The sequence below is a fragment of the Pongo pygmaeus genome, chromosome 4, assembly GCF_028885625.2.
Source record: "Pongo pygmaeus isolate AG05252 chromosome 4, NHGRI_mPonPyg2-v2.0_pri, whole genome shotgun sequence".
In the NCBI taxonomy this organism is placed as follows: Eukaryota; Metazoa; Chordata; class Mammalia; order Primates; family Hominidae; genus Pongo; species Pongo pygmaeus.
In genome coordinates this window covers 348,670-375,714 of record NC_072377.2, presented here as the reverse complement: position 1 = coordinate 375,714, position 27,045 = coordinate 348,670, and the positions used below count along the sequence as shown (strand labels likewise).

At 53.1% G+C, this 27,045-nt stretch overlaps 1 protein-coding gene across 7 annotated transcripts in view; it reads right to left on the bottom strand.

The window, feature by feature from the left end:
* AHRR (aryl hydrocarbon receptor repressor) overlaps positions 1 to 27,045 on the bottom strand; it is a 113,416-nt gene that overhangs the window by 36,998 nt on the left and 49,373 nt on the right. For 5 of the 7 annotated variants that reach the window (XM_063664614.1, XM_054489197.2, XM_063664615.1 and 2 more), the window contains one exon: positions 23,267 to 23,373. In XM_063664614.1, the coding sequence (XP_063520684.1) occupies positions 23,267 to 23,373 (107 nt within the window). Of the gene's footprint in view, positions 1 to 23,266; positions 23,374 to 23,480; positions 26,022 to 27,045 lie in introns of those variants that run through there. The other 2 variants (XM_063664612.1, XM_063664611.1) reach the window with 2 other exon arrangements.

Sequence of the window (27,045 nt, the reverse complement as noted above, 5' to 3'; positions counted from 1 at the left end):
ATGCAGCTGGTGGATGGCTGGATGGCCACAGAGGGGGACGCTGACTGAAGCCCCGGGGCCCTAGAAGAGCGGGCAGTCGGCGGCCCCCAGGCAGTCCCTCCTGACGCCCACTGCAGCCCCGCTTGGTTAACCCAGTGTCCTGGGCCCCCTTCTGGCTGAGGGAGACCAGCCAGTGCTGAGGCCGCCTCCGCCCTCACCTTTGCTGTGGGCCCTTGGCGAGTTAATTCACCTCTCTGGGCCTTGGTTTCCTCCTGTGAAAGACGGGACGGCAACAGTGAGCGTCTGTGAGGGCGCGGTGAGCAGCAGCACCAGGCACCCTCCAGTGATCAGGGCAGCACCCGCTGTCTCTGCGACTGGAGGGCAAACGGCCGTGCTGGACAGGCAATCTGACGTCTAAAGTTGATGTCATTTTCTAGAGAACAAAACTTATGTTTTTAAAACCAGGACCCACTTTCTGAATGCAAACACCCCTGAGAGTGAAACTTACTTCACGAGAAGCAGACTTACAACTCATAAACAAACGCAGCTGACGGTTACCACAGTGAATCTCCCTCCAGAAGCGCCAGGCCCAACCTGCCGGGGTCCTGGTGGTTGGGGAGCCACCCCTGCTGATCCCTAAGCCTGGGACCCCACGCCCTGGGTGTGTCCCTCACCACCAGCCCCAGCCTCAGAGACCTTGGGGCTAGAGTTGGCCTGGGCCGTCCCTCTGCACCTGTAGCTCCACACCCAGGAGAGCCCGAGGGAGCTCCGTGCTGACCCGGCTGCTTCAGAGCCGACGAGGAAGGTGGTATGGGGATAAGAACCACCTGGTAGGGAACCAATGGCAGGAAAGCAGCCGTGAGGCCGAGAGGTAGGCATTGAGTGGGAGCTGCAGCTGCTTGGTCCCCGAGAGGAATGACGTGTGCCACGGTGGTGCTGGGCATGTTGGCAGGGGGGTCCCAGGGGCACTAGTGACCTCAGGTGGGCAAAATGCACCCAGAACAGACTGGGGCGGCTGCTGGAGCCAGGGCCACACCCAGACCCACAGTTCGCTGAGGGCCACTCACAGCCTCTGGAGCCCGCAGGACCCAGGCCTGGGGGCAGAAGGCCCTGCAAGCCCAGCCCTTCTCACAGGAGCCCATCGGTGACAATGGCACTGCCTCCTCCCAGTGTCGGCAGCTTAAAACAGAGTAACGGCCAAGGGGGGTGAGGCACGCACGGCGCCTGAAACCCGGTTTGGCACAAACACACTCCTTCCACCAGGGGCAGGCCCAGGACCCTCACCTGTGCTGACATTGCCTGCTGGGGAGAGCCTGGGATGCAAGGGTCCAAGCCCAGCTGAGCCGACGGCAGAGCAGGGGCTGAGTGAAGACCACTGAACAGAACTCTGTGCACCCGGCTCAGTGACCACAGATGGTCAGGGGCTAACTGGACAGTCAGGGGCTTATGTGGACAGTCAGGGGCTAAGGTGGACAGTCAGGGGCTTATGTGGATGGTCAGGGGCTAAGGTGGACAGTCAGGGGCTAACCAGACAGTCAGGGGCTAACACAGACAGTCAGGGGCTAAGGTGGATGGTTAGGGGCTAAGGTGGACAGTCAGGGGCTAACCAGACAGTCAGGGGCTAACGTGGACAGTCAGGGGCTAAGGTGGATGGTTAGGGGCTAATGCGGAAAGCTGGGGCTAACACGGAAGGTCAGGGGCTAACACAAACGGTCAGGGGCTAAGGTGGACAGTTAGGGACTAATGCGGAAGGTCGGGGCTAATGCGGAAGGTCAGGGGCTAACATGGATGGTCAGGGGCTAAGGTGGACGGTCGGGCTAATGTGGATGATCAAGGGCTAACACGGATGGTCAGGGGCTAAGTTGGACAGTTAGGGGCTAACGCAGACGGTCAGGGTCTAACGCGGAAGGTCGGGGCTAACGTGGAAGGTCAGGGGCTAACGTGGATGGTCAGGGGCTAACGTGGACCGTAGGGGTAAATGGTGGAGAGTCCTGGAGATCTAAAAGTCACAGAGAGGCCGGTGTGGGCCCCAGACACCTGCAGCAGCCTCTGAGGGGGGCAAGGAGCCGGGCACTCTGACCCAGCTGGGCGGGGGTCCCCAGCCTCCTGGAACTGGCCTGGGCTGTGGATAGGCGGGTGGGGGTCGGGGAGAGGGTGAGCAGGCGAATGCAGGGGGAGCTGGGCTACCTTCCCGCTGTGTCCACTCTCAGGCCAGCTGCAGGGCCGGCATGCTTCCTCCCTGGTAAAACCTCTGGCCATACATTTATTTATTAAATACATCTGATGGGCTCCTGAAATGAAAGCCACTTGAAAGGAGTTTCGGAACAGCAGGCCCAGCAGCTACAACAGACGGTAAAACGTGGATTTCTCTTAGCAGAAAGGCCAAAGAAGCAGCAGAAAATGCCAGGCCAGATGAGGCCAAGTGTGTTCTGTGGGGCTTGTGGGAAAGTGCCCAGAACAGAGCCAGGAGCAGGCTGGGGCATCACGGAGCTCTCTCCACGGTGGCCGACGTATGCCAGGGTGAGGCTGGGGCCGCCCACCTCAGTACCCCCAGACACAGACCCCAGCCATATGGCATGCGGGGCTCGGTTCTCCACCCCCATCACCTCTAAAGTCAGGGACAAAGGGGCATGTGGGATGCCCCCTCCCAGCCTGCTGTCCCCGCACGGCCATCCTCTTCAGCCCCCATGCCTCCCCTGAGGACGGGGGTGCCAGGCCCAGAGGGAGAGCAGGAGGGCATACCCTGCATTTGTCCCGGCCAGGACAGGCCCAAGGCCCGGGGCCCCTCTGTCTGGGTTGTCACCTTGTCATGGGGACTGGGACCCTCTGGCTCCTGGGCTGCAGGGCCCCACTGCCTCATCCCTCTCTTACCCTCCTGGGCTCATTTCCCCTGTACCCCCACTTTGTGCTCCCAGAGCCTCCTGAGCTGTGGTCCCGTGTTACCATCTGGTGTTTTATACCTTCGCTTCTGGCCTGAGTTTCTGGACGACTCATGGCCTCCTAATTCTCGTACCAGCAGCCCCTTAGAGCCAGGCAATATCACTGCGTGGAAGAAGCTGGAGTAAGGGGATGCTCATCCTTTCTGCTTCACCTCCTGTTCCCCTCACTCAATCCTCTCCCAAAGGGTCCCTCACAGGAACGTGTGTGCAGCCCCAGCTGGGAGGGCTTCTAGGCCTTTCTTTAGGACAGCAGCCTGCGGCGGAGGAGTGTCTCCCCACTTGTTAAATTTCAACTGCTGGACACTTTGGTTCCTGGGGACTTCTCAGGAATTTTCCAGAAACCACACCAGAGCAGCAACGCGGCCCGGTGACCGTCTGCCGAGCGGCTTGGGGCTTCCAGACACGCAAGGCTGTTCTCACAGCTGTTTTTGTGAGGTCCTGCTCGGCTGCCACTGGGCACAGGCAGGGTGGAAGCTGGAGCAGGCACCTCTGATGACCTGGCCTGCAGTGGCCTCTGGGAAGCCGCCCGTCCAGCCCCGGAGCTGAGAAGCTCTGTTTCAGGGAACTGGTAAGATTCCCCTGCTCTGGGCTGGTGAGTCAGCTGCCCTTCCTGTTTGCCACCTCGTCCTCTCCCGGGACTTTTATTCCCCTAATTTTCGGACCCTGCTCAGCCTGGTGTTCAGCTAACTGCATCCCACCACCGGAGCTCGTGTCTCCCAGGCCGCCTCTGTCTGCATTCCACACCAGTGTCATTCAGGGAATGGGGACGTAGGGCAGCCAGTGTCGGCCACCTGGCAGGAGGGGGACTTGAGGACAGGATCCCCAGAAAAGCTGAGGGAACCCCAGAAGTCTTGGGCTATCTGGGGTTAGGGTGTGGAGGAGATTGGGAGCCACGGCCCAGGGCAGGGGCTTGGGGGTCACAGTCAAAATACAGGTGGGAGAAATCACTTTCCTATTCTGCCTCTGCCCTCCCAAGATGCCTTGAGACAGCCCTGCCTGGGGGGTGACAGCAGGAGGCTGGGGCTGGGGCCTGAGGGGCAAGACCCGGAGACGCGAGAGGTTGACACAGCCGTACCGCCAGCTCCAGCACCCACCCTCCTCCTCTTGTGCAAACCCCCAGGCTGGGGAGGACTCGGGGCAAAAGTGCTCCCTCCCACGGTGCTCCCTTCAAAGGTAAACTCCTCACCCAGGAGCTGGCCCTGCCGACCTGCCCTCCACGCAACCAGGGCCAGCCCTGTCCGGCCCCACACAGGCCCACTCGGAGCCAGCGCACACGGGGACCGGAGCGCAGGAGCCACAGTCAGGAAAGTGGAGCCAAGCAACGGGCGAAGACAATCAGGGTTCCAGCACGCAGGGAGGAAAGGAGAGAGACAGGGTTCCAGCACACAGGGAGGAAAGGAGAGAGACAAGAGGGTTCCAGCACACAGGGAGGAAAGGAGAGAGACAGGGTTCCAGCACACAGGGAGGAAAGGAGAGAGACAAGAGGGTTCCAGAACACAGGAAGGAAAGGAGAGAGACAGGGTTCCAGCACACAGGGAGGAAAGGAGAGAGACACGGTTCCAGCACACAGGGAGGAAAGGAGAGAAAGAGGGTTCCAGCACACAGGGAGGAAAGGAGAGAGACGAGAGGGTTCCAGAACACAGGGAGGAAAGGAGAGAGACAAGAGGGTTCCAGCACACAGGGAGGAAAGGAGAGAGACGAGAGGGTTCCAGCAAACAGGGAGGAAAGGAGAGAGACAGGGTTCCAGCACATAGGGAGGAAAGGAGAGAGACAGGGTTCCAGCACGCAGGGAGGAAAGGAGAGAGACAAGAGGGTTCCAGCACACAGGGAGGAAAGGAGAGAGACAAGAGGGTTCCAGCACACAGGGAGGAAAGGAGAGAGACAGGGTTCCAGCACACAGGGAGGAAAGGAGAGAGACAAGAGGGTTCCAGCACACAGGGAGGAAAGGAGAGAGACAGGGTTCCAGCACACAGGGAGGAAAGGAGAGAGACAAGAGGGTTCCAGCACACAGGGAGGAAAGGAGAGAGACACGGTTCCAGCACACAGGGAGGAAAGGAGAGAGACGAGAGGGTTCCAGCACACAGGGAGGAAAGGAGAGAGACAGGGTTCCAGCACACAGGGAGGAAAGGAGAGAGACGAGAGGGTTCCAGCACACAGGGAGGAAAGGAGAGAGACAGGGTTCCAGCACACAGGGAGGAAAGGAGAGAAAGAGGGTTCCAGCACACAGGGAGAAAAGGAGAGAGACAAGAGACGAGAGGGTTCCAGCACGCAGGGAGGAAAGGAGAGAGACAAGAGGGTTCCAGCACACAGGGAGGAAAGGAGAGAGACGAGAGGGTTCCAGCACACAGGGAGGAAAGGAGAGAGACAAGAGGGTTCCAGCATGCAGGGAGGAAAGGAGAGAAAGAGGGTTCCAGCACACAGGAAGGAAAGGAGAGAGACGAGAGGGTTCCAGCACGCAGGGAGGAAAGGAGAGAGACGAGAGGGTTCCAGCACACAGGAAGGAAAGGAGAGAGACAAGAGGGTTCCAGAACACAGGGAGGAAAGGAGAGAAACGAGAGGGTTCCAGCACACAGGAAGGAAAGGAGAGAGACAAGAGGGTTCCAGCACGCAGGGAGGAAAGGAGAGAGACAGGGTTCCAGCACGCAGGGAGGAAAGGAGAGAGACAGGGTTCCAGCACGCAGGGAGGAAAGGAGAGAGACAGGGTTCCAGCACACAGGGAGGAAAGGAGAGAGACAAGAGGGTTCCAGCACACAGGGAGGAAAGGAGAGAGACGAGAGGGTTCCAGCACACAGGGAGGAAAGGAGAGAGACAAGAGGGTTCCAGAACACAGGGAGGAAAGGAGAGAAACGAGAGGGTTCCAGCACACAGGAAGGAAAGGAGAGAGACAAGAGGGTTCCAGAACACAGGGAGGAAAGGAGAGAGACGAGAGGGTTCCAGCACGCAGGAAGGAAAGGAGAGAGACAAGAGGGTTCCAGCACACAGGGAGGAAAGGAGAGAGACGAGAGGGTTCCAGCACACAGGGAGGAAAGGAGAGAGACAAGAGGGTTCCAGCATGCAGGGAGGAAAGGAGAGAAAGAGGGTTCCAGCACACAGGAAGGAAAGGAGAGAGACGAGAGGGTTCCAGCACGCAGGGAGGAAAGGAGAGAGACGAGAGGGTTCCAGCACGCAGGGAGGAAAGGAGAGAGACAGGGTTCCAGCACACAGGGAGGAAAGGAGAGAGACGAGAGGGTTCCAGCAAACAGGGAGGAAAGGAGAGAGATGAGAGGGTTCCAGCAAACAGGGAGGAAAGGAGAGAAAGAGGGTTCCAGCACGCAGGAAGGAAAGGAGAGAGACAAGAGGGTTCCAGCACACAGGGAGGAAAGGAGAGAGACGAGAGGGTTCCAGCATGCAGGGAGGAAAGGAGAGAAAGAGGGTTCCAGCACACAGGAAGGAAAGGAGAGAGACGAGAGGGTTCCAGCACGCAGGGAGGAAAGGAGAGAGACGAGAGGGTTCCAGCACGCAGGGAGGAAAGGAGAGAAAGAGGGTTCCAGCACACAGGGAGGAAAGGAGAGACCCTGAGGCAGACAAAACATTCGCCGGCAGGAATGCTGCTGAGCACAAAGCTGCAGCCTGGAGGCTCCTTGTGGGGCCTCCCTCCTGCCACCCAGACAGAGCCAAGCAGGTCCAGAAGATAAAAGCAAGAATGGAGAGGGACACCACCAGTGCAGCGACAGACACAGAACATCCAGAACCGAAGATGAGAGACCTCAGCTGGGAAGAACTCACAGAGGACACGTCGCCGCAAAACTTTCGACCACCAGAAAGAAAACACTGCAATAGGCCGGGCGCAGGGGCTCACGCCTGTCATCCCAGCACTTTGGGAGGCTGATCACTTAAGGTCAGGAGTTGGAGACCAGCCTGGCCAACGTGGTGAAACCCCATCTCTACTAAAAATACAAAAATTAGCCGGGCATGGTGGCATACGCCTATAATCCCAACTACTTGGGAGGCTGAGGCAGGAGAATCACTTGAACTCAGGAGGCAGAGGTTGCAGTGAGCCAAGATCGTGTCACTGCACTCCAGCCTGGGAAACAGAGCGAGACTCTGTCTCAAAAAAAAAAAAAAAAGAAAGAAAACAAATAAAACAATAAAACATTGCAACAGCTCCCAGGAGGGCAAGAGCACAGCCTCCAGGAAACAGCAGACCCACGAGGCTCAGCAGCAAGGCCACGTGGCCCTGTAGACACTGGGACAGGCTTCAGCCTGGAGCTCTGCGTGCAGCCTGGCTACCGTCCACGCACGAAGACACAGCAGTGTTCTCCCACTCGTGGGGGTGCCCAGAAGGTTTCACGGCGAGGCCCACAGCAGACCGCTGGAGGAACACTTGGGAGGAGGATCGGTTAGTGAGCGACGTGATGGGGTGCCCTGGGCTGGATGAGACACCTAACGTTAGGTGCAAAGACAAGAATCTGTGACATTGGGATTAAGCTTCAGACACAGTCAACGTGCTGCCAACGTGGGGAGGGCCGGAGGACGCGTCTGTGCTGGCACAGGCCCTGCTGGGGGTACATCACTGCAGAAGAGCCTGAGAAATAGCAAATAAACCTGAAAGCTCTCATTTCAAAGGCATCCCCATGAAAACAAAAGCAGAATGTGCACCTTTAGTTCAAGAAAGCTCAATTTATCTAACAGAGGTTTAGGGGAGGAAAAAACCCAAAGGACGTGCAGTGAATGGAAAATACAAAATAGGATGACAGAAATCAGCTCCTAAAGAATCACAAGAAGTAGGTGCGCCCCAGTGAAAGAAGGTGCTTGGTGTGGGGGGGAGATCCCTTGACTCGTCACCTGCAAGAGGCACCTACACCGAGAAGAAAACGCGCAAAATGAAGGGATGGGGGACAAAATCCAAGCAGCCAGGAACCAAAGTAAGCCTGGGGCGGCCACGGTAAGGCCTGGGGCAGTCGCGGTAAGGCCTGGGGCGGCCACGGTAAGGCCTGGGGCAGTCGCGGTAAGGCCTGGGGCGGCCGCGGTAAGGCCTGACGAAATGACGTAACGGGCAAGAAGAGTCGACGTGAAACGAGCCGGGTCGGAAGAGTCACACGGTATGCAAGCCTCCACCGAAACTCAGCCGTTGTCCCTAAAACCAGCCTTCCTGCCACATCACTTCCTGCTGCTTTGAGCGACTGCTTTAAGCCCTTCTCGCCGGCGGTTTGGGCATTTTCCTCTGTCTTGCTAAGTCACACGCTTATGTAACGAGTCACTGTTGGGTTTCCCCAGCTTCAGACACCGTCTTTAGGCCTGGCTGTGGACGCCGCGTCTGCACCCACCTCGCCCTGCGCCCGTGCACGCTCTGGCCCCACCTCCCTCATCTGCCTGTGTCATGACTGCCCTCAGTTCCCCCTGCAGAGCTCCTGTCACCCAGGTGTGCACAGCCTCTGAATCCTCCACTCTGCCTGAGCAGCCCTGTTGGCCTGGAGTTGCTCGCATCTTTGCTGACTTAGTTTTCCCAGGTACTCACTCACGCCACCACTGATGGAGCCCCCAAGTCTCAGTTGAAGGCACCTTCCTTGCACTGGTTCCTGTCCATCCCAGACTCTCTGGGGCCTCTCCCGTCTCTGTCTGAGGATGTTCTGCCTGGGGTGGTAGGTCCCATCTCTCCCACTGCCTCCTGGAGGGGCTCCCATCCCCACCTCGACCCCTCCTGCGGCTGGTTCTGGTGGAGAAGCCCTCCAGGGGCTTCCCGAGAAACAACTTGAAAGAAGAAAACCTCAGACCCTGCCCTTGGGTGTGCGTGAACTCCAGGTTGGAAGGCGCTTGTGCGTTTCCTCTCGGCCTCCTGCGTCCAGGTCTCTGTCTCTGGATCCTTTCCATGAAACCCGCCCCTCCTCTCTGGGAGCATTTAGGATCTTCTCCTTGTCCACAAGGGTGCGGAATCTCACAGAGATCCCAGCAGGAACTTCCAACCCGGAAACTCATGCCCTGGGCTCTGGGAAGCCAGCTCAGCCTCCCCTTGAAGACTCCCTCCCCTCCGATCTTCCTGGAGCTCTGACCCCCGGCGTCTCTCAGGCTCTGCTCATTTTCCTGACTTTATTATTTCCACCTCTTTTTCCTTTACTCATGGAAAGACCTCTTCAGCGTTAACGTCAAACCCTTCTCCGGGATCATTAGGGCTTTTGCTCTCATGCTTTTAATTGTTGAGCCGTTTTCATGTCTGAATTTTCTTTCTGCAGCGACTGATTTTCATTTGGTCAGTGCGGTACTTTCACTGGTCTCCAAGGATCCTGATGACAGCTGCCTTTGTCTTTCTTTTAAGAAAATTTTTTTATTTTAATGCTTGTGGGTACATAGTAGGTGTATATATTTATGGCGTGCCTGAGATGTTTTGATACAGGCATGTGATGTGTAACGGTCACATGGAGGATGGGGTGTCCATCCCTCAGCACTTACCCTTTGTGTTACAAGCAATCCAATCACACTCTTCGTTATTTTTAAATGTACGATTAAGTTACCGTTGACTGCAGTCCCCACGTTGTGCCACAGAGGCTGGGCCTCTGTCTTTTCTTCATTCCGTGTGTCTCTGTCCTTTCCACCTTCTGCCTTGCCTTCCCTTCCCTTCCCTCCCCTCCCCTCCCCTCCCTCCTTCCCCTCCCCTCCTCTCCCCTCTCCTCTCCTTTCCTTTCCCTGTCTTCTTCATTCTGCGCAACTCTCCTTTCTGGGCCTCTGTCTTTTCTTCATTCCATGTGTTTCTGTCCTTTCCGGCCTCTGTCTTTTCTTCGTCCCGTGCATCTTTGTCCTTTCTGGCCTCTGTCTTTCCTTTCCTGTCCTGTCCTGTCCTGTCTCTGTCCTGTCTGCATTCCGCGCATCTCTGTCCTTTCTGGCCTCTGTCCTGTCTCCCCTCCCCTCCCCTCCCTTCCCCTCCCCTCCCCGCCTTCCCCTCCCCCCACCCTTTCCTTTCCTGCCTCTGTCTTTTCGTCATTTTGTGCATCTCTGTTCCCTCCAGCTCGTCTTCTCAGGTTGGGTCTCACTCCTGTCTTTCATGGTAGCCTCTTTCCTTAAGAACCCAGCAATGCTGGCGCGGGTGCCAGAGTGAGCCTGTGCCATGTGTCCTGGAGGCCGCCATATCTGTGCCCTGGTCCTTTCTCTGGGCTGTCAGACCCCCCCCCAGAGTTCTTGTGGTGGAGGCGCCCAGTGCTCTGACACTGGTCTGGGGGAAGGGCCCGGGCTCGGTGTCCAGGGCTCCCAGCTGCCACCTCTGCAGGGCCGAGGAAGAGCCTCTCAAGCTTTTCCACAGAATGGGGGGGGCCTGGGTGGCTAAGGACTCCTCGACTGTTCAGCAGCATCTGAAGCATGTCCAGCTGTGTCACGCGCTGGGACTCCCGGCTATGCAGCACGTGGCTCCCTCGCGTTGAATGTGGCTTGACGTTGGTGTCGTTGATTCACTTTGAGGATGTGATCCGAGTCGCTCAGGCACCGGTGGCCACTGTGCCACTTCCCAGCGATCTCTGGTTTTCAGGGCTTTACCTGGACTCACGCACTATGGATGCTGCCTGGTTCACAGCCTCTTCCCTTAAAGTTTGTTCCTTCAGCTGCATCTGCTGGAGCCTCGGCTCACGGTCCAGCCCCAGCTTGCCCCCACTCCCTCACCCCCGCCTTCGACACCCCCACAACCCCACTGGACCCCCGGGCTCCCCTCCACCAGGGCATCATCAGCATGGCCACCTGGCTCGCGGGGCAGCTGGTCCCTGCCCCAGACGGTCTCCCTGAGGATCGAGAATCATGCCCAGACAGTGACCATGTGGTTCATGGGGCGTCTGGCCCAGCAGGGCCCCCAGGACAGCCCTGAGCCCCAGCCAGCCCTCCCGTTCAGGTGACAACTGCTTGGGGCCCTTCACTCTTGAGTCCTCACTTGGCTCCATCTTCTCTCCTGTGCGAGGCACCGGCGGAAACCCTCTGCTCCCGCTGGTTTTGTTGTGAGCATTGTGTCCTCAGGCGTCTGGCCCAGCCACACTGTCCTCCTGCCAGCTTCCTGTTTCTGTCCGGCCAGCGGGACCTGGGGCCTCTGTGACTGCCACCCAGCCTCTGCCCAGTGGCTTCGAGGTTTGCAACTGAAGTCCCCCGAAATGCTCTTCAGGGCCCAGAGGAGTCACAGCTTAGTTCTCGTCCTGGCCGATGGGAGGATGGTGCCCCTGGCTCTGACACCCCCGCCCCTCATGTCACCAAGCCCCATGCCAGGCTGTGCTCCTCCAGTCGGCTCAGCCCCTCAGGGCTGCCTGGCATGAAGCAGCCTCGGCTCAGGGCCACCGCAGACGCCCTGGTTTGGAAGAGACCTGCCAGGTGTCCAAACCCCACTCCTCCAGGCTCCCCCTGGGAGAAAAGCAGCAGTGGGGACCCCGGCTCCGTTCTTACCACGGTGTGACAGATACAAGCGCACAGCACCTCAGTTTCCCCAAGCATAAACAGAGGTAATGGCAGGTACCCTCCCCATAGGGTCATCGATGGCTGTGTGAGTCCATGAGCTTCACAGTCTTGGGGCAGCCCCAGGCGGAGTCGCACTGAGCTCTGCGTACAACAGCAGTTCAGGGCTTGGGTTCGGGAGGTGGGGAGGCCTGAGTTTCTGCCCCAAGCCTGAACTCTTCCAACCTGTCTGGTACGATAGAGCTGTGAGGTAAGCACAGTGGTACTGGGTTGAGTGGTGTCCCCCAAAGTTCATTTCCTTCCAAACCCACGAATGTGACCTTCCCGTATTGGGACATAAGACAGTGGCAGATGTCAGGAAGCTGAGATGAGGTCACACTGGATTAGGGTGGGCCCTAAGTCCAGTATGACTGCTGTCCTTATAAGAGGGAGATTTGCACCCAGACACACTGACAGAGACGCAGATTCACAGGAAGAACATTCCAGAAGTGAGCGGGTGTGGAGTACACTCTCCCCAAGAGCCTTTGGCAAGGGCCCGTCCTGCCAACACCTCGCTTGCAGCCCATTGGCGCTGGTTTTGGCTCCTGGCCTCCAGGCTGTGAAGAATAACCCTGTTGTTCGAGCCACGCAGTTTGCAGTCATTCATTAAGGCTGCCCCAGGAAGCTGACATGGTGTCGCCGAGTTCTAGCAGGTACAGCGTATGGACACACGATCACACTCAGAAAACACGAGCGTCCACCACCATCACCACTATGTGTTACCAGTATTACCACTGCTGCTGTCAGAAGCCACAGAAGAAGCTGAAGAGGTCAGGACCCTGTCCCAGGACCTCCAACAGTGCCTCATCCCTCAGCAGACAGGGTTGTGCTACGTGGCTGTTGTGTGCCTGTTGCGTGGCTGCTGCATGGCTGCTGTGGCTGCTGTGGCAAAGGTTTGTGTGCACATAAGCACCTGGAGAGAAAATCCGTCCCTGTGGATGGAGGACCCCCGCAATGGGGTCCCTGCTGTACAAGGAGAGGGCAATCCTCATTATTTTTTCCTCCCTTTCTCTCACCACTTTGCCCTGGCAGCAAGCCTGTTTGCACAGAACCATGCAGCAGGAATGGCAGCTATGACCCCAAGAGAAACATTGTCTTTCTCATCAGAAGACCAGGAGTCATCCCCGGGAGGCAGCAGGGTGGGGGACGTAAGCAGAGGAGAGAGCAGGAGACAGGACCCCGCTTCTGTGTACGAACTGACATGTGTCCTGGCTCACCCCAAGCGCAGGTGTGGAACACACCAGAGACACAGCATAAAGCACTTTGAGCTGCACTGACGTGAACCTGTGCCCAAGGCCCCAGGGACTGCCTGTCAGGGGCAGACCCACCCCGTGCAGCAGAGGCTTTGACAATCAAACCGATATGGAGACGAGGCTCCCAGAAGGAGAGAGAACCTGCAAGCTGAGCCTCAGTACTGGGCTGGCTGTGACTAAGACAAAACAAAAAATAATCCACATTCCCTAGATGGTGCCTCAGGACCCAGAGCCTCAGGGCACAGGTGAAAAGTGTCCGGGATGAAGTCTGGGTTAGTTCCAGGACCCAGAGCCTCAGGGCACAGGTGAAAAGTGTCCGGGATGAAGTCTGGGTTAGTTCCAGCACCCAGAGCCTCAGGGCACAGGTGAAAAGTGTCCGGGATGAAGTCTGGGTTAGTTCCAGGACCCAGAGCCTCAGGGCACAGGTGAAAAGTGTCCGGGATGAAGTCTGGGTTAGTTCCAGGACCCAGAGCCTCAGGGCACAGGTGAAAAGTGTCCGGGATGAAGTCTGGGTTAGTTCCAGGACCCAGAGCCTCAGGGCACAGGTGAAAAGTGTCCGGGATGAAGTCTGGGTTAGCTCCCTGTTACTGCTGTAGCACAGCACCATACACTCTTAGCTTCCAACAACACAAACACATTCCCAACAGGCCCGTGGCTGAAGCCTGAAATGATCTCCGCGGGCTAAAGTGAGGAGCCCCACGGCTGCGCTCCAGAATCTGCAGGCCTAGGGGGAACCATCTTGCTGCCTTTCCCAGCTTCGAGAGGCTGCCTGCGCTCCACGCCTTGGCTCAGGGCCAAGGCCAGCTATGCAGCATCACTCTGACCCTTCTTCTGTTGCCACATCTCTTTCTCTGGCCCAGTGAGAAAGATTCTCTACTTTTACGGATTCTTGTGATTACACTGAACCTACTTGGATAATCTCCCCACCTCAGGACCTGCTTAATCACATCTGCATGATCCCTTTTACCACGTAAAGTGACATATTCACAGACTCTGGGAATCAGCATGTGAACAGCTTTGGGCCCATTATTCTATCTGTCACACAATCCTAAATTACTGTATATCCTAAGAACCAGAATATGGGACTAATATTCAAGGGAAAAGATGATAAACAGAGAATAAACTCTGAAATGACACAGATGATATGATAGATAAGGATCTTAAACAGCCAATATAAACATACTCCATGAGGGAAAGGTAAAGACTCTTGAAATTTAAAAAAAACCTAAAAAGTCCCAGCCGATACACAGACACTGAAAAAAAGAATGAAACAGAAATTTTAGAACTGAGAAATAAAATACATGAAGTAAACATTTCACTGGATGAGTTTAATAGCAAATGGAGGCGACAGAGAAAAGAATCAGTGAAGTTAAAGGCAGTTCAACAGAAATTATCTAGTCTGAGAAAGAAAACATTGAAAAAAATGAACACAGTGTCAGAGATCTGTGAGGAAATATTAAAAAGTCTAACATTTTCATCAACTGAGACTCTGAAATGGAGGGGAAGAAAAAGATGGGTGCCATAAAGAATAATTTCCCAAATTTGGTGAAATAAATGAACAGGTTCAAGAAGATCAGAGAACCCTAAACAGGACAATCTCTAATACCTAAGCTCAGATACATCATAATTAAGCATCAAAATTAAAATTAAAGATAAAGAAATAGTCATAAAGGTAACCAGAGAAAAATGACACATTACACACAGGGAACAATAATTTGAATGACTGTGAATTTCTCATCAGAAACCACAGAGGCCAGAAGATAGTGGACAACAAATTTAAAGTGCTAGACAAAAAATAACTACCCAGAATTCTATACCCAGCAAAAGTATTCATCACAAACAGAGGCAAAGCAGGCCAGGGTGGTTTATACCTGTAATCCTAGCACTTTGGGAGGCTGAGGCAGGAGAACTGCTTCAGGTCAGGAGTTTATGACTAGCCTAGGCAACATAGCAATCCTGTATCTCCACAGAAAATTTAAAAAGTAGCTGAGCATGGTGGTGTGCGCCTGTAGTCCTAATTATTTGGGAGGCTGAGGCAAAACGACTTCTTGAGTCCAAGAGTTCAAGGTTACAGTAAGGTATGATCATGCCACTGCACTCCAGCCTGGGCAAGAGAGTGAGACCCTGTCTCAAAAGAAAAAAAAAACAATAAATAAAAGACACATCACCAGCAGACCTGCATTATAAGAAGTGCTAAAGAGAGTTTTTGTTTGTTTGTTTGTTTTTGTTTTTGTTTTTTCTCACTGCAATGTCCGCCTCCCGGGTTCAAGCGATTCTCCTGCCTCAGCCTCCTGAGTAGCTGGGATTACAGGCATGTGCCACCATGCCCGGATAATTTTTGTATTTTTAGTCGAGACAGGGTTTCACCATGTTGGCCAGGCTGATCTTGAATTCCTGACCCTGTGATCTGCCCGCCTCAGCCTCCCAAAGTGCTGGGATAACAGGCATGAGCCACCGTGCCCGGCCTAAAGAGAGTTCTTAAAGAGAATTGATACCAGAGGGAAATGCAAAACCTCAGGAACCAAAGGAGAACAACAGACGTGGCAAGCATCTGGGAAAATATATATACGATTTTAAACTCAAGTTCTTTAAGATATTTATGACTATATTGTCTGGGCCGGGCGCGGTGGCTGTAATCCCAGCACTTTGGAAGGCCTAGGCAGGCAGATCACCTGAGGTCAGGGGTTCAAGACCAGCCTGGCAAACATGGTGAAACCCCATCTACTAAAAATATGAAAGTTAGCTGGGCAGGTGGTGCACGCCTGTAATCCCAGCCACTCGGGAGACTGAGGCAGGAGAATCGCTTGAACCCAGGAGGTGGAGGTTGCAGTGAGCCGAGATCATGCCATTGCATTCCAGTCTGGGTGATAAGAGCAAAACTCCATCTCAAAAAAATTATATTGTCTGGAAGGTTTAATGTATGTAGATGTAATACATATGACAAATATAAAGCGAAAGTGTAAGAGGATTTATGTGGCTTAAGGTTTTGAGGTTTTACTTGAAGTAGTAAGTTTCAACTTTGTAAAGTAGGATTTATATAGTATAATCCTTACAGCAACTACTAAAAAATAAGAAAATATACATGCAAAAGCGAATAGATAAGCTAAAATGTAATACCAAAACCTATTCCCATAATCAAACAGAGGGCAGAAAAGATGAAAGAGGAGAACAAAAAATAGAAAAATAATAAAGCAGTAGACTTAAATCCAATAATACCAATGATTACCAAGGGAAACTATCAGGAATAAGGAGGCATTTTACATACAGGGTCAACATACATGACACATGACCCAAACACACCAATTAGAAGACAGAGATTGTCAGACTTGATTAAAAAAAAATCAAGGCCCAACTTACATACTGCCAACGAAACACACATTTTTAATATAATGAGATAAATTAATTAAAAGTAAAAAGATGGAGTAAGATACTCCAAGCAAACATTAATCAAAAGAAAGCTGGGGGCTGGGTGTGGTGGCTCACACCTGTAATCTCAACACTTTGGGAGGCCGGGGGTGGGAGGACAGCTTGAGGCCAAGAGTTCTAGACTATCCTGAGCAACAAGGGACACCCCCATCTCTATAAAAAAGAATTTTAATTAGCTGGGTATGCTGGCACATGCTTGTAGTCCCAGCTACTCAAGAAGTTGAAGCGGGAGGATCTCTTGAGCTCAGGAGTTCAAGGTTACAGTGAGCTATGATCACATTGCTGCATTTCAGCCTGGGTGACAGAGCAAGACCCTGTCTGTATAAAAAAAAAAGAAAAGAAAAGAAAGCTGGAATGCTATATTAGCACCAGACAAAGTGGATTTCAGAACAAGGGAAACTACCAGGAATAAGGAGGCATTTTATATACAGGGTCAATTCATGAAGAAAACACAGTAATATCCTAAATGAGTATGTACCCTACAACAGAATTCCAAAATACATAATGCAAAATCTGAAAGGACCAAAAAGAGAAATATAAAAATCCACAATTGTACTTTAAGATGTTGACATTCTTCTCTCTGGTTGAGACTAGATAGAAAATCAAGGATAACTTGAACACAACAAGTCAACTGGATATGATTAATGTTTACAGAACAACTCACACAATGACAGTGGAATACCCCTATTTTCCCAGTGCAGTGAAACAGTCATCAAGACAGACCATATTAAAATTGTCTTTAACAAATATAAAAGAATAGAAATCATTAAAAAGTATATTCTCTGACCATAACAAAATTGAGCCAGAATTCAACAGCATCAGGATACCTGGAAAATGTCGAAATATTTGTAAGTTAAACAACATACTTCTAAATAACACAAGTTGAAGAGAAAGTTCCAAGTAAAATTAGAAACCATTTTGAACTAAATGAGAATGAAAACAGAGCATATCAAAATTTGTGTAATACAGGTAAAGGTGCTTAAAGAAGCTCATAGCATTAAATGCTTACATTATAGAGTAAGAATGGTTAGTTAAAAAAATCAGTGATTTAAACTTCCATCTTAAGTACCTAAAGAAAAATAAAATATTTAAAACCAGAGCAAGTAGAAGGAAATAAATTACAAACAAGAAGAGTGGAAATTAATGAAATAGAAAATAGACAAATAGACAAATTCAATAATCTAAGCTTCCACCTTAAAACTCTAGAAAAAGAAGAGGAAATTAAATCCAAACCAAGCAAAGAAAAGAAAATAATAAAGATAAGAACAGATATCAATAAAATTGAAAACAGAAAATAAAACCAATAGCTGCTTCTTTGAAAAAAAAATCAGTAAAATTGATAAACCTGTAACTCAACTGACCAAGAAAAAGTGAGAAGACACAAATTACCAATGAAATGAAAGAGGAGACATCACCATGGAACCTACAGACATTAAAAGATCAACATGGTAATGTCATGAACAACTCTGATATCACAAATTCAATAAAGTAGATGAAATGAACCAATACCTTGAAAGACACAAACTAGTACAATTCACCTAAGAAAAACTTCAACAGTCCAAGGAAATTGAATTCATGGTTTAAAAATCTTCTAATAGAGAAAACTCCCAGACAACATGTTTTAACTAATGAATTCTACCAAACATTTCAGGAGAAAATAATACCAATTCTACACAATGTCTTCCAGAAAATAGAAGAGAAGGGAATACCCTCAATTAATTTTAAGAAGCCAGCGTTACCATGATATTCAAACTCATCAGAATCAAACAAAAACATTATAAGAAAACCACAAAAAGTATTTCTCATGAACATAGGCATAAAAGTCCCCACAGAGTATTAGCAAATTGATTTGGGCAAAATATAAATGAGATCTATCTTAAGAATGCAAGGTTAGTTCAACATTTTAAAATCAATGTAATGCACAACATTGACAGTCTAAAGAAGAAAAACCATAATCATCTCAATAAATGCAGAAAAAGTATTTTACAAGATTTAACATCCATTCACAATAAGAGCTCTCAGAAAACGAGGAATAAAAGGGAAATTTCTTAATCTGATATGAGGCATTTACAAAACAAACAAAAAAAAAGCAGGCTGGGTGCGGTGGCTCACGCCTGTAATCCCAGCACTTTGGGAGGCCAAGGCAGGTGGATCACGAGGTCAGGAGTTCGAGACCAGCCTGGCCAACATGGTGAAACCCCGTCTCTACTAAAAATACAAAAAGTTAGCCGGGCGTGGTGGTGGATGCCTGTAATCCCAGCTACTTGGGAAGCTGAGGCAGAGAATTGCTTGAACCCAGGAGGCGGCGATTGCAGTGAGCCGAGATTGCACCACTGCACTCCAGCCTGGGTGACAGAGTGAGACTCTGTCTCAAAAAAAAGCAAACCTAAGCTAATATATTTAATGTTGAAAGACTAAAGGTCTCCCCCTAAAATCAGGAACAAGGCAGATAGCCTCTTTGACCACTCCTATTCTACACTGTACTAGACATCCTAGAAGTGCAATAAGGAAGAAAAATGAGGCACATAGATTGAAAAAGTCAATATAAAACCGTCTCTATTCTCAGACAACAATTATAATCTATGTGATTGTTCATTTCAAGTGTCAATTGAATTGGATTAAGAGATGCCTAGATGGCTGGTGGAGAATTGTTTCTGAGAGTGTTTGCAGAGGAGATTGGCATGTGATTCGGTGGACTGAGAGAGGAAGAATCAGCCTTAATGTGGGTCAGTTCTACTGGCTGGAGGCCCAGCTGGGAAAAACAGGCACAAGGAGAGGAGAATTTGCTTTCTGTTCTCTCTTTTTCTCCCTTCCAGGGAATGATGCCTTTTTCTCCTCTTGCCCTTGGACATCAGAATCCAGGTTCTTCAGCTCTTAGACTCCAGGACTTGCACCAGTGGCCTCCTGGGGGCTCTCAGGCCTTTGGCCTTGAACTAGGAGCTGCATCATCAGCTTCTCTAGTTCTGGGGCTTCCAGACTTGGACTGAGCCACACTACCAGCTTCTCTGGTTCTCCAGCTTGCAGACAGCCTATTGTGAAACTTGTCTGTCTCTGTGATCATGTAAGCCAATTCCTCTAATAAGGCTCCTCACATATAACCTATTGGTTTTGTATCTCTGGAGACTCCTGACTAATAAAATCTATGTTTTAAAAAATCCCATGGAATCTATTTTAAAAAGCTCCAATGACTACTAATGAGTTTAGCAAGGTCACAGGATACAAAGTCAACCTAGAAAAATAAATTGTACTTCTATATACTAGGAATGAATTAAAAATTGAAATTAAAAAACCGTCTCATTTACAATAAGAACAAAAATATAAAACTTAAACATGAATCTAACAGAAATATGCAGGATATGTATGCTGAAAACTACAAAACACTGATGAACATAATTAAAGAAAACCTAAATAGAGACACATACCATGTTCATGGATTGGGAGAGTCAGTATTGTTCAAATGCCAATGCTCCCCAAATTGATTTACTGATACGTCACAATCTCAATCAAAATCCCAGCAGGGATTTTTGTAGATATCAGTCAAAAGCTAATTCTAAAATTTGTATGGAAAAAAAAAGGAACTAGAATAGCCAGAAAAATTCTGAGGAAGAACAAAATTGAAAGATTCATACTATTTGATATCAAGACCTATTTTAAAGCTACAGTAGGTAAGATAATGTGGTATTGTTGAAAGGTTAAAAATACAAATATATAGAACAGAGTACAGAGTCCAGAAACAGATCCACAAAATACAGCCAATTGATTTTTCACACAGGTATAAAGGCCATTCCGTATAGAAAGGATAACCTTTCTAATACATGGTGCTGAGACATCTGGATAGTCACATGCAAAAACAATAAATCTTGACCCCTACCTCACACATCTCATACCAAAGTTAACAAAAAGTGGATCATAGACCAGAATGTAACATATGAAACTATACAACTTTAGAAGAAAGCATAAAAGAAAAATTTTTGTAACCTTAGATCAGGTAATGAGATGTGGCAACAAAATCAATCTACAAAAAGAGAAATTGATAAATTAAACTTAATCAAAATGGAATACTTTCACTATCTGTAATATCCTGTCAAGAGAATAAAAAGACAAGCCACAGACTATGAGAAAGTATTTATAAATCATACATATGAGAAAGGACATGTTTCCAGAATATATAAAGAGATCTCTAAACTGAATAGTAAACAAGCAAATGAGCTGGTTTTCTTAATGTGCAAAAGATCTGAAAGACCATTTACCAAAGATGACACATGGATGCAAATAAGCACGTGAAAAGATATGCAGCATTGTTAGTCACAGGGAAATCCAAACTAAACCCTAACAAGATTCCAGTATTAAAATGGCTTTGACAAAAGTAATATCAAGTGCAAACCCAAAGATGCTGAGCAACCGAAACACTCATTCACTGCTGGGGGATAAGAGTTAAAAACACGCTTACTATTCATGAAACGAAGACCTACGCTCATAGAAACACCTGTATGTGAATGTCTATTGATTGCAGCTCTATTCATAAACACCAAAACCTAAAAACAACCCAAATATCCCTCAACAGTTGAATGACACATGGGGTCGGTCCATACCTCATCAATAACAAGAAACAAACCAGCGGCCCGCAGCACCGTGGATGAGCCCTAATCCCAACCCACAGCAATAACAAGAAACCAGCTGGTGACCCGCAGCACCGTGGGTGAATCTCAACAGCACTGTGCTGACTGAAGCTGGCCTCCAAAGGCCATGCGTGTGATTCCGTGTGGAAGACATCCAGAGAAAGGCAAGGGAGAGGCTGCAGGGATGGAGCACACATCGGCCGTGGCTGGGGGCAGGGGGCTGTGACTGCAAACAGCAGCAGAGGAGAAATGTTTGGGGATGGGATGGCTCCGAATCTTCATGACGGTGGCAGTCACATCCCACTGAATGCCGAAAAGAATGAATTTAAGTGTATGTAAATTTTTAAATAAGTGTTAGAAAATGTACCCTGCAGTAACCATACACTTGAATTCTAGCTGAACTTAAGCAGTCAGTGACAGACAGCATCCTAGCCCGAGACAGGCCACATCCGTGGCTCCAGTGAGTCATGCTAAACCCAACAGCCCTGTAGCCCACCTAAAAAACAGAGTGAAAACCTAGAAGTTCTGACTCGTGTTGTGCAGGGAGCTCAGGGCCTCCTCCGTGTGCTCACGTGTCTTTGGAGCCCTCCTCCTTGTTTCCCTCTCCAGTCTCCCACCTCTCCCCACTCCTCCACCCTCCCACTCTCAGCACCTGCCCAAGATGTGCACCAGGGGAAGCCTCGGGCTGTGGCCCATCTGTCTTGACTTCCCTAGGGAAGGCCGGGGGCTTGGAGGACAAGCCAATGAACTCAGGACAAAGAAACGCCGGGTCCAGACTGCACTCTCAGGGGTTGTTTCTAAATCATCACTAAAGTCTCTCTGAACGTGTGGAGCATCTTAAATAAATAAATAAATAAATAGAAACGCTGGGTCCAGACTACACTCTCAGGGGTCGTTTCTAGATCATTACTAAAGTCTCTCTGAACGTGTGGAGCATCTTAAATAAATAAATAAATAGAAACGCTGGGTCCAGCTCAGCCCCAAAGGGCACCTGGTGGCTCCAGTCCTTAACTTCCTCATCTTAAATCAACAGACCATGGCCACAGGCACTCTGAAGTCTGTGCCGGCTCAAGGTTGTTTTTGGATTTAGGGTGCCCTGCCATAAACCTCCCCTTTTTTTCAGTTTATTGTGAAGAGATTGAAGATTAGAAATAAAAGCTGGGATTTGCTGTTGTTGTTGCTTGCTTTGCTTATTTTGCCCTGTTTGAATATTTTTAAGCTTCAAAAAGAGCATATAACCCCTTTCACTGCCCTGGCAATCAGTGAGGAACCCTCACCATACAACCTACCAGATGCAATCTAAGCAAACTTCCAGAATCTCCGTGGGCCAGAGGACATGAACCAGATGCAGTGGACTGAGACTTCGGGAACTGCTCAGCCTCCCCCAAAACAGAGTGGGTGTGACCAGCACTCTGGCCAGGCAGGGGAGTCAGGCCGGGCAGCAGGAGGGCCACAGTGCCAGGAGCAGACGGGCGGACCCTGACCCCCAGCCTCCATGCCTCTTTCAAAGCCTTCTGGAGAGCCCCCTGAAGGTAACTCCAAAATATCCCACGCTGCTAGGAGCAGGGCGGGAGGTCCAGCAGCAGGGAACCAGGCCCAGGCCTCCCTCCCCCAGGCTCCAGGCTTCCCAGGCCCCAGGAGCTGGGACCCATTCACTAGCGGGGACGGGGTAGAGCGAGCTGGGGGTTGTGAACTGACGTGGAGACACACAGGAGGACCTGCGGCAGGGGGTCAACCAGCCTCTCCCAGGCACTGGGGGTGCACAGCTCCGCAGGAGACTAGTGGCTGCTGGCTGTGGGGCAGCCTGCCACCCGGGCCCCAGTAACCTCTCATCTGGAACAGGTAGGCTGGTGCCCTCCTGCCCCACCCAGGGGTCCTGAGTTCCGGCTGGAGCCCACCCTGTTACCCGGGAAATGCCATGTTGTCCCTGCCTCCTCCCTGCAAGCCCACCCAGCCCCATCCTGGTACCACCCAGGGCCCATGTCTCTCCCGCCACTGGTGGAGGCAGCAACCCCCTTCATCTTCAAAACGGTGAATGGATTCATCCCGGAGGCTCCATGCCACCATCTTATTTAGGAAAATGGTCCACAGTCTCCCCTCCCAGAGGGGTAACAGGCCCCGCGTTACAGCACAGGAAAACTCAGCACTTCAGAGTCGTGGGGATGGGGGAGATGGGGTGAAAAGCCTCCTCGCCACAGAGCTTCCTGCCCAGGCCCAGAGCTTCCAGGGTGTCACACAGGCCACCCCGAGATTGAAACCACACCAGGGAAGCCCAATGCAGATTTTGCCAAATCCTTTATTTTGGGGGAAAAAAGACTTAATTTTGTACGAGGTTCTCTCACTGACAAGCAAAAGCAGATGGTGCAGAATGAGGGTGATTTTCTGATGCAGCACACAGGGCTGAGAGCTCTAGGGCTGCCTTCTCTGTCCCAGCCCATGAGGCTCACACCCAAGGCTGACCCCGACCCGGGGACACCCTTCTTCAACACATTTTGGAGCCTATGCTTCCTGATGGTTATAAACATCACAACCTAAGGGCCTCCTGGGTGAGGGCCTGAACACGCGTGACACGGAGCACCGAGTGTCAAGTGTTCGAGGTACCAAGGGTGGCACTCACCTCCAACAGCAGCCTTCCTTCCAGCACAGCAGACCCTGCAAGAGGACGGCTGTCTCCGGGCGAGGGGGCGCCGGCCGCCGGCTGCCGTGAGCTCTGCTCCTGAACGACTGTCAGAGAAGAACAGACACATTAGGCATCCCCAACCCTTGGCCTGGCCACTCTTATTCATTCACATCTTTCTTGTGTTTCCCGGCGTTCACCCCACGGTTCTCACCTGACATCTGGCCTGGGCAGCACTGACCCCTCCGCAGGCCACGCAGCATTCTGCAGCACAGCCCTGAGAGTCCAAGGTGGGGCAGGAGGAGCTGAGACACAGGCCTCAGATCAGCCAGGAGGGGCAGGGGGACACCAGGACGTGGAGGCAGAGCCTGGCCTGAGGACGCCCGCACACCCGCTCTGCTCTGCAGAAACTGCTTTCTGTCCCCTCCTGCCCAACCCCCCAGGGCCCCCACCCAGTCTTGGGACAAGTCCAGCTTCCTGCCAGATCCCCCTGAAGCCACCCGGGGGTTCCTGCGGCCCCTCTCCTGAGACCCACGGCACTGTTGGGCTGCACCCCTTTGAGGGCTGGGCCAAGGTCCCCTGCGTCCACCTGGGTCTTCTGTGCCCTGCACACCCGCATCACCTATCCCTCCTGGAACCCCCGCAGCCCCCTCCATGGTGTAGGAGCCTGCCAGGCCCCACGCCCCCAGGGACTGCACCTGCATCACCTCTCCCTCCTGGAACCCCCGCAGCCCCCTCCCTAGTGAGGAGCAGGCCAGGCCCCACGCCCCCAGGGGCTGCACAGAACACCGCAGGGCAGGAAAAGGCAGGTCCAGGACAGCCGTCAGTGCTACCCCCTTCCCAGTGACTGCGCACAGCCCCCAAGGACACCCCCACTCCTGAGGATGGTGCATTATCCATTTTTGGGTGCAGAAGGGGACAGATGACACGTTCACCTTCCAGCTGGCCGAGGGCTGAGTTCCGGACCCAGTACAGGTGCTCACTGCCCACTCAGTGTCCTCATGGGCACTGGAGACATGGGAGGGACGGCCCCTCCCCAGCTTCTGAGAGGACCAAGGGGCAAGGGTGTCTCAGCAAGCAGCTGGCCCCAGTGTGTGGACCAAAGCGCACCCCGGCAAGGCCCAGGGGGCACCTGCTGCTCCCATGTCTCCCGGATCCTCAGCTGAAGCCACAAGTGGTGTCCACTCAGGCAGATGCGACCTTGCCACCGGTTCTGACCTTGAGATGGCATAAAAACTGTCATCACGCATGGCACCTAAAGGCCAGCACACCGTCCTTCACCGTGGGCAGGCCGTGCCGGGGCTCCCATTCAAGGGCAGGCTGGTCCCCGGCGTGGCACAGCCCAGGCAGCCATTCTTCACCGGATCTGCCCACTTCCATGGGTTAGGGAGACACAGCCCTTTCCAAAGCAGCCCCCCACCACCCTCACTCCCCACTGGGCCGAGCTTAGACTCCTGGCTGCCTCCACCCCACTGCTCAGCAAGAGCCCGACCCAGACACAAAACCAAGTTTGAAGGGCACAGCCTCATCGAAAAGTGCACGTGTCTATTTGTAGCCCATCACAGTCCCAAAATGATGTGAGGCTGCTGGATATTTTAAGAACTAGAATAACCACTGGAATAAAAGCTTAATGTCTCACTCAGGGTGGGCTGGACTTCCTATCTCCAGCCCCAGAGGCACTGTGTCTGTCACCTGAGAATAAAAGCTTAATGTCTCACTCAGGGTGGGCTGGACTTCCGATCTCCAGCCCCAGGGGCACTGTGTCTGTCACCTGAGAGTGCTCTGAAGTGTGTGTGGCCTGAACCTTATCGTGGGTCACTGGCTCTTGCTCCCAGGAATCCTCCTGGACTTCCAGGAAGGCATCCACCTGCTAGTCAAAGTGGTTCACACCTTCCTCTGAGCTCTCCTCACCCCGCAGTCCCTGGGCCGGCAGCCCCCAGACCCACAAGACCAGCGTCTGTGGTGTCCCCAGGCCGTGGTGAGCACAGGTGGGGTCCGGACGCTGGGTTAACCTGCTCCCCATCAGGCCAGGACCCCGGAACCCGCTGCTGGACTGGGCTAGCACCCCACCCTCCACCAGAGAGGCCATGCTGGGAGCCATTGATTCAGAATCTGAGGTGCCAGCTGCAGGGGTGCTGAGGAGCTAAGGTGTCCGTGGGGGGCGAGAGCCCGAGTGAGGAGGTGAGGCAGCCAGAAGCCCGGAGACGGTGGCACCGGGTGGCCTTGGGACTCGGCCTCTCTGTCCCCCTCCCTCCCTGGTCTCTGAGCCCTCACTTCTCCCTGAACTCCCATAGCTGGTAAAAACTGGATGTTTGTTCACTGCACTAAATGTAACAAAAACTGCCCCATTTCTTCTGCCACAAAGCAGGACTATTCCGAGGAAACATGAACAGTCCACCGAGGTGCGGGCATCCCTTGGGCAAGGGCGGCCTCTTCCCACCTGGAAACCCCAGTATCCTAGCCTCCTGCCCTCCAGGCTCAGCCAGAGACTCCACAGTTCACACAACACGCATGTTCAGAAAGCTGAAGGCTTTTAACAGTGAAAATCAAGATCTTTCTGCACCGGCCCCACACAGGCGCTGCTGGGGTCGCCCCGTGAGACCCCTGTGCTGGCCCCGGGCGCTCCCCGCCGAGGTCCACGGGCTGGGGCGGCGCGGGTGGGCGCGCACGCCTGGGTCACCCGCGCACAGACCGACCACCCAGGCGGCCGGTGCAGCCAAACCCCATTGCAGGGGTCGCTCCCGCAGCGGAGGCGACCCCGTCCCACCCGCAATGCGCCCCGCGGACCCGGCAGCCCCGGCCTTTTCCCCGAGAAGCGCGTAGGTGCGGCGGCGGCGGGGGCTCGCCCCTCCCGGCATCGCGTGCCCCCCGCGGGCGCCCGCCCACTTCCCCCCACTTCCCCCGCAGCAGCCGGCGCAGTCACGCGATGGGGCCCGCCAGGCCTCGCGTGCGAGCAGCGCTCCCGCCCCCGCCCGCCCAGGCAGGGCGCCAGGAGCCCCAGGAGCGCGGGGAGCGCCAGGCGCGTGGCGGGGAATGGGGCTCGGGGTCCGCGCGGGCGCTCCGGGTGCACACGGGGCGGGCGGACCCGGCCACGGCCTCCCAAGGTCCCCCCGCCCTCCCTAAGCCTGGGGGTCCCACCTGAGGGTCCGCCCCGGGAGGGAGCCCCCATCCCCCACCTCTCCAGCCCCAGTCTCCTCCTCTGTGATGTGGAGAGAGACCTCCCTCCACCCAGCCACCGCAGTTGCCCGTGGTGAGGGGATGGGGAGGAAGCGAGCTGGGAGCGCGGTGTCCTTCCTGGGCGTTGGTGAGAAGGGTGGGCCATCACCGTGGCCCTTACAAGGCACAGCTGGGCCAGCAGGAGGGGGCCACAGGCCCAGGGCAGGAGGAGCTCTGTGCACCCAAGACCGCAGAGGCCAACCTGTCCCCTGCCTCCCAGCCACCGCCCGGCCTGCTGGTCCTGCAGGGTCTGCAGAGAGGGGCCCTGCCAGGACCACTCCCAGGGCCCACCCCTCGGGCAATGAGAGGCTGGAAGGCCGCGTGTCAGATGAGACCCAGCCGGGCGCAGGGCAGGGCCAGGGCCCGCGGGGCAGGGCCGCCCTCTCAGACGTGAACAGGCCACACGGCTGGGCCTGAACCCGGATCTGTAGCCTGGGCAACCTCTGTGTCCTGCCAGCACTCTGCCAACCGCACAGAACCTCAGCCACCTTGGAGATTCTCAGGGCCATTCCCAGCCGTCCGCCTACGGCTGCAGAATTCACTGCAACCAAGAAGGGGCTCAT